This window comes from Micromys minutus (genome assembly GCF_963924665.1).
Source record: "Micromys minutus genome assembly, chromosome: 25".
In the NCBI taxonomy this organism is placed as follows: domain Eukaryota; kingdom Metazoa; phylum Chordata; class Mammalia; order Rodentia; family Muridae; genus Micromys; species Micromys minutus.
In genome coordinates, this window is record NC_137960.1 from 1172076 (window position 1) to 1179616 (window position 7541).

General features: G+C 47.9%; 1 protein-coding gene across 1 annotated transcript; it reads left to right on the forward strand.

The window, feature by feature from the left end:
* Positions 1–523: 523 nt before the first annotated feature.
* LOC308436722 (E3 ubiquitin-protein ligase TRIM15-like) lies at positions 524–7096 on the forward strand (the record flags this gene model as incomplete). Its single annotated transcript, XM_080937710.1, has 7 exons — positions 524–889; positions 1211–1306; positions 3144–3374; positions 4063–4085; positions 5427–5542; positions 5980–6012; positions 7023–7096. The coding sequence occupies 7 exons, from the start codon at positions 524–526 to the stop codon at positions 7094–7096; spliced, it is 939 nt and encodes a 312-aa protein (XP_080793836.1).
* Between the last annotated feature and the right edge of the window lie 445 nt (positions 7097–7541).

Below are 7541 nucleotides of genomic sequence, written 5' to 3' on the forward strand. Positions count from 1 at the left end.
AGATAGGCGAGTAAGGAAAGAACGTGCATTCAGGCTCGCAGTTCAAAGTCAGTCTCAACACCACAGGCTGGACTTTGATGCTACAGCCGGCCTCCTAGCCCGCACTATGGCTCTCACCTGCTCAGCGTGACAGGAAGCGACTCCTCCCCAACGGTCCCACCCCTCTGTAACCAAGAGATTCCAGGAAACCCCATTTCCAAGTGATCTCATGATGCAATACTCTGCTCCCCACCCAAGGGACTGAAGGCGACAGGAGTGGAGAGCTAGGTCACCTGCCTGTCATTGGGAAACGCTGGGTAGTCAAGATGCCCTGGAGTTTGGACCTGCTTAGCTGCTGGGTTCTGGGCGTGGCTGAGGCGCAGCCAGGTGACCTCGCTGAGCTGACATTCCTGCTTTTCTTTCAGCCTCGGATTCCTTTGCTTCTGTGACAGTGACGCACTTAAAAGTGACTCAGTTTCAGGGAAAGGAAATTGCCGTGGATAGAGGCAGAAGACTAAGTGGACCGGCAGGGGAAGGCACGGTGATGCCCTCAACCCGGTCCCTGCGGGGACTCCACAAAGTAGCTTGTCCTGCCTGCACCCGGCCCCTAAAGGATGCGGTGACCACAGCCTGCGGACACACTGTCTGCCTACTCTGCCTCCCGCGCACCCCAATGGGGGCCCAGCTGCTGTGCCCGCTCTGCCAGGGGGCAGAAGAGGAGCAAATCCGGGCTGCAGTGGCTCCGGTGTCCCTTGGTCCCCTGAGCGAGACCTGCTGCGAAGAACACGGAGAGAAGATTTATTTCTTCTGCAAGACAGACGCGGAGCTGCTCTGCGTGTTCTGCAGGGAGGGCCCCGCCCACCAGGCACACTCTGTGGGGTTCCTGGATGAAGCCATCCAACCCTACAGGGTAAGGAGCTGAGCTGTTGTCTCCTGAGGGCAGGATGGTAACCTGACGTGGGTGAGTGAAGGAAAAGGGATAGAGATTTGCCGGCTAAGGACCTCTCTCAGTCCTCGTCTTTGCTCCTGGGATCCCTGATGGTACACACACCTTACTACACACTTTCTGTCTCCATGGTACCACCGAACCCAATTCCTGCCCTACAGGTGCTACAGTGAAGGTCAAGGATTAGATAGATCTCTGTCAGTTTGAATCTGTCAGCCTCAGTGATGTGTTCACAGCACAGAACACTGTGTTGGAATATTCACTGACTCTGCTTCCTTGTGACAGGATCGTCTCAGGAGTCGGCTAGAAGCTCTAAGAATGGAGAGGGACAAGATGGAAGATAGGAAATGCCAAGAAGATCAGAAACTCCAGGAGGTTCTGGTAAAGACCATGCCTTTGGCTGGCTGTTCCTATGTTTCATTTTGTTTGTTTGTTTGTTTGTTTAGGTGCAGAGTCTCACGTAGCTCAAACTGTCCTCAAAGTCACTACATAGCTGATCCCATGGTCTCTACCTCCCGCATGTGCCACCACCCTAACAATTGTTTGTGCCTAACGAGAGATCCTGACAGGTTCTTGTGTCTGCCAAGTACCAACTACACTATATCCCACTGCCGCGCTCTTTTGGGTTTCCATCAAAGATGAGGGAAGCCTGTTAGTTGGTGTATCTGTTACGGGGCTGAAAAGAACTTCAGACTTTTCTAACTCATCTTCTGTAGCCTCACAACGGCATCTGATGTCTCGGGACAGGGAGGCTGGCGACGGTTCAGGAATCTTCCAATTCAAGACATATTTTATTCTTTTCCTACACAGGGGAAAATCGGGGTTCATAAAAGCAGTGCTTCTAATGCTATGTGGCAAAGCCCAAATCTGTTATGAAATGGCTTAGATCTTTTGACCGGGGTCCATGGCCCTCCTGGTTCAGTATATCCACTGGAAACATTAGCTTCAGCTGGGAGGCCTGCGATGGGTGTGGGTTAGTGTCTAGGTTCAGCTTCTGAGGACAGCACTTGAATGAAACAGGCAGATTTGGCTGGCTCTCACCACTTCCTTTATGACGCAGCTATCAAGAGGAAAATCCATATACTAGGTATGTCTGGCACTTTGACCCAAGAGTGGTGTTCAGACAGAAGCTGCTTCCAGCATCTCTCAACTCCCTTTAAAACATGCCCCGTAGATGATGGCTCTGATCCTTTTGCCTTAATTCTTCTCTAAGAAATGACTGTAGTCATGCTGGACATATGACTCAGTATGAACTATGAGGGTTGCCTAGAATACAGGGAACCCTCAACCCTCAGCACTGAATGGAAATGTTTTGTGTGCTGGAGTTAGGAGGGCCAGAGGCTCAATGTCATCTTTGACTTCATTGTGAACTGAGTTTGAGGCCAGCCTGGGATGCATGAGACATGAAAATATAACTCAAGGGAAAAAAAATAAGTTAATACAGTTACACATATGAGTCTAAAGATGTGGTAGGTGTGGTTAGTTCTGCTGTTTTTATTTGTCAACTTCACTAAAGCAAGAGTCATCTAGGAAGAGGGAACCCTTCCTAAATGAGGAATTTAAAAAGAAGCAGCCGAGAAAAAATATTTCCGTAAGGTTGGCTGTATGTGGTAAGGCTGTGAGACATTTTCTTGATTAGTTATTGATCTGGGAGCATCCAGCCTACACTTGGCCAATAGTCCTGACGACATAAGCAAGCAGGCTGAGCATACCAGGGAGATCAAGCTAGTGGTGTTTCATCACAGCCTCTGCCTCTAGGTTCCTGTTTGAGTTCTTGTCCTGGATTCTCTCAATGATAGACTGAGAAGTGAAAGTGTGAAACAAACCCTTTTCTCCCCAACTTGTTTTCTTGTTTGTTTGTTGTTTTGTGTTTGTTTGTTTTGTTGTGAATGTTTTATTGTAGCATCAGAGAAGAAAACTAAACAGTGGATATCAGACCTATAAAGAGTTTTTTGGGTTTTTTTTTTTTTTTTTTTTTTTAGTTCAGTGTGACTCTAAAGAGTTCAAAATGACATTGTTAGAAATCCCTGGCTAAGACAACAGCACAGATTTCATCCCCTGTGAGCTGTGAGTTTATCTTGAGATCTCTTTCTACCATTGTTATTGTTTAAAGAGATGAGTCCTGAAACTCCTTGTTCCTCTTAATCCATAATAAGTACACAGATGATCCTTATGGGAGCCAGTTCTGAGCCTCCCCTCCCTGCCCATCTCCTTACAGATGCAGGTTGAAAGCAAGAAGCAGCAGGTAGAAGCTGCTTTTGAAAGGCTGAAGCGGGAGATGGTGGACCAGAGGCTCCTCCTGTTGACCAGGCTGGAGGAACTAGAACAGCAGATCCGGAAGGAGAGGGAGGAGTACATCTGGACGGTCTCCCAGGAGGTCGACCGGCTGGGTGCCCAGGTTGAGGAGCTGGAGGAGAAGTGTCAGCAACCAGCAAGTGAGCTTCTGCAAGTGAGAGACTCCCCATCCTACCACCTAGTGGGACAGCAGGGGGCTAAACAGGAAGGGGGAGCTGTGACACAGCTGGAAGGCAATGGGGATGACCTCAGGGATTACCTCAGTTGAAAAGGTGTGGGGGAGGGGGCAGACCGGAGGACTTCCCAAGGCATGCATGAGGATTATGGAAAGATGACCATCACCTGACCATCTTGGGTTTGGTGTCATGTCTTCCAATCTTGTCACTTGGGTGACTCTCTTAGTGTCTCTGAGCATGGGATGATTCTTTCATGGAGTGGTAAACCATGTAAGGAATAACCCATGCATGGTGCTGAGCATGGTCCCTGACACACAGGAAGAGCACCATCAATAGCCTGTGTGGTTACCACAACCTTGCCCCACATCAGTTCCAACTTGGAACTCAGACTGGCCCCTGCTCTCTACCATCTCTTAATCACTGGGGGCAGAGCCCGTTTAAGGATACAGCTGGAACAGAGCAACCAGAGCAAAGGAACTGGCTGGTTGCAGAGTCCTACATACCTGAGTTAGAAAACATGAAGAGGACAGTGAAATGCACACTAAGACATTAAGGGGCTCCAGCACTCTGGGTAGGAGTGTCTAGCTGATGTCAAGACAAAGATCTAGAGTCCCTGATGGGAATGGTCTTGTAGAAACTAAGTACATGTTTCTGTTTCTTTTGTAGGATTCTAGGCTCAACCAGAGCAGGTAAGGAAGTCCCTCTCCAGTCCTGACTCTATATGTGCATCTTCTGACACTGCAATCCATCTGCCCCCTTGTGGATGCTTATCTAGAAAACTGATGGATACACAGACTACTCCCTCTCTTACTATCAGCTCAAATTCAGTAAACAGATAGGTTGAAACTGGACATCGTGACTCATGCCTTTAGTCTCAGCAATTGGGAAACTGAGGCAGACAGATCGCTATAAGTTTGAGGCAAGCCTGGGCTACAGAATGAGAGCCTATTTCAAAACAAACAACTAAATAACTAATAAATATCAATTTACTGGAACTTTTTTTTGACCATCATCAATTATGTTGTTTTTTGAGACATACGTTGACCTTCAAAGCAAAGTTACATATGTAACAGTCATGGATTTAGAGTGATCCAGATTTTTAAAAAATTATTTATATTTTATGTGTATGGATGTTTTGTTAGCAAGTATGTCTGTGCCCCATGAGCATGCCTGGTGCCAGAGGAAAACAGAGGAGCCAGGAAGATGCCCTAGAACTGGAATTGCAGACCGTTACGAGCTGCCATGTAGATGCTGGGTATAGAACTGTGGTGTTTGGCGTGACCAGCTCCAGAATGTATGAAACATGCTAGTATTTTGCTAATTGAAAATACTAAAGCCATTTAGTGTCTCCAAACATTCTTCTTAAAGAGCCTTAGGATTAAAGTGAAGGATGGGGCAGGTCTTATGTGATGGGGAAGCTGAGGGAGAGGTAAGGACTGGAGTGGGACCAGATCTCCTCCTTCCCAGCTCCTTCACACTGTACAAATTGGCACACAGACAGAAAGAGACTAGTGCAGGGCTGTCTTCCCATCACACTTCCCTCTAGAGGTAGAGAGGGGTGACGCTGTCTGCCCCTTTCTGCTGGAACAGACTCAAGCTCCAATGCTCAGGAGGAATTAAAATTAGCTCCTCCCATGTCTAATGAAAAGTCCATCGCTTTGGGAACCATCCTGACCTACAGAAGGTAAATAAATTATGCTGAATTGAATTTTCATAGCAGATACGAAGATCATCCTTCGATCTGCTTCCTCCCTTTCTCCACCATGTCTCCTAAGTATTACTTTTGAAGGCTGGAGAGATGGATAAACATGATTAAAAACTGGTTGCTGCTTTTCCAGAAGACTGTAGTTAGATTCCTAGCACCCAGATGAAGCAGCTCACAACCAACTTCAACTCCGGCTCTAAGGCCATGCTCCTCTGACCTCTTAGGGAAGCCACACACTCAAACACACATACACACACACATGCACATAGATAAAATGAAGACTTTTATTTCTGGAGTTTAAGTTTGATTTCCAACTTGTCTGCAGGTATGAGATGAAGACTTTTGTGAGCCCAGAGGCCATTTCCTCTGATCTTGTCAAGAAGATCCGAAACCTCCACAGGAAGATACTCTGCCTCCCAAAGATGATGAGGACATTTTCAGGTAAACGGGGTTCCGGATCCCATTAGGTGTTCTACCTTCTGCCTGTCTCCACCTTCTCACTTCAAACCTGGTTCAAACCACCCAGCATGGTGGCACACGCCTGTAATGCCAGCACCAGGGAGACTGAGGCAGGAGGATCGTAGATTTCAGGCCAGCTTGGACTACATGGTGAAACCCAAACAAAAATAAGCTAACAGCTTGGGTTAAGCATCTTCTCTCCTCACACCTTCACACAAAGCCTCACTCTACGCAGGGGACAATCCCCCAGATAGTGGTCCCCTCTGCCCAAGGACAGAGGCACTGGAGTGAGTCCAGGAAGGTGAGGTACACTTCTCAAGTCTTGTATCCCTGTCTTCACTGTAGCCAGGACACCTTCCCCTTGGGAGTATCTGTAGGAGATATTAAGTCTCACAGACCTTTGTTTCTGCTTTCTTTAGAAAATCTGATGCACCATCTGGAAACAGATTCAGGTAATCAGCAAGTGCTGTGTGTGTGTGTGTGTGTGTTTTCCCAATATCCATTCCCACTAAATGTGCCCACCTGGATTCTGATTGCTGGGGTCTTGGGTCTATTAAGCCTTTTCTCCCCACCACTGTTCCTATACTATAAATCCATTTGAGGATTAAATGAATTTATGCAAGGAGCTCAGCACAGTACCTGGCACACAGTGATTGGTGAATGTTCTCAGTTACACGTATAGACATTCATTCAAAATATGTACGAAGCCCCCAAGTTTTGTCCAGAGTTATGCTAGATTCTCTGTAGTTTTGAAAAATGTTATGTATTAAAAAAAACTAGTATTTTCTGGGCATGGTGGCACACAGTTACAATCCCAGCACTTGGGTGGTAGAGGCAGTGAGACTGAGGTCAGTTTGGGCTAGTTAGTTTCAGGCCAGCTTCAGCTACAAAGACCCTTTCTGGAGCGGTGGGATGTAGGGAGGAGCTGGGTTCTAGGGATGTATTAATAGCATCCTGCTAGAGCTTGCTTGTCTACCATGCATAAAGCCCCAGTGCCACAAAAGAGAGAGAGAGAGAGAGAGAGAGAGAGAGAGAGAGAGAGAGAGAGAGAGAGAGAGAGAGAGAGAGAGAGAGAGAGAGACCTGGAGAGGAAATGCAGGCTCTTGTTAGGGTAGTCTAGACCAGGGCCCAAGATTTTGTGTTTAACAGGCTCCTAGGTACTGTGCTTGCTGCTGCTGTCCCCAGCCACTTCACTTTATGAAACAAATCCTCAGACACAGCTCTCACTTCTGTCCCCCAGAAACAGAAGCCTAAGAAGCAGGCAGACGCTCCATCCTGAAGTGGGGGGAGGGGTCACTCTGGACCCTCAGAGACCACAACCCGAGCCCAGTCTTCTCTGTAATGGCCGCTTGAGTGGCAGCTGCACCATAAGAGTGGCTCCCATGGCCAGGGTGAGGGGACGGCAGGACCCGGGCACCGAGGACAGTGTCCTGGCCATGATACTTTTGCTCCAACTGGCCAGCACCCATCTGCCATGCAAATGGAGACGTAGCTGTTCTGTGCGGTGTAAACGTGGCCATGGACTACCAGGCATGAGAGAGACCCTGCAAACATCCCACTCCAAGACATCTTTTTCCACCCTAACCCACCTGGAGACCAAGTTCCTGCATGCCTTTGAAAGGTTGAGGTGGAGCCAGAAGTGTGGCAGGCACACCAGCACCCTGGCACTCAGCTGACCCTAGCATTCAAAAATGAGGTTGGAACTCTGGGTCTTGGAATCTTGCAGTTTTTAACTTGTATGCCCAGCACCTTCGGCTCCCTGCCACCCTGCACCTGGGCATCGTGCTCTCTGAACAGAGAGCCAGAAGCAGATAAGGCATTGCTCTAGACTTTGCACCAGTGGGATTTGAAGGGGAAACAAAACTGTCAAAAGTTTCAAAATGACCAACTTGAAGGTAACCAGGACTTTGGCTTGTCTTAATTTATAACTTCTGGACACAAAGCTGGAGATGCTTTGGGGCCTCAACAACTCTGGGTGGAC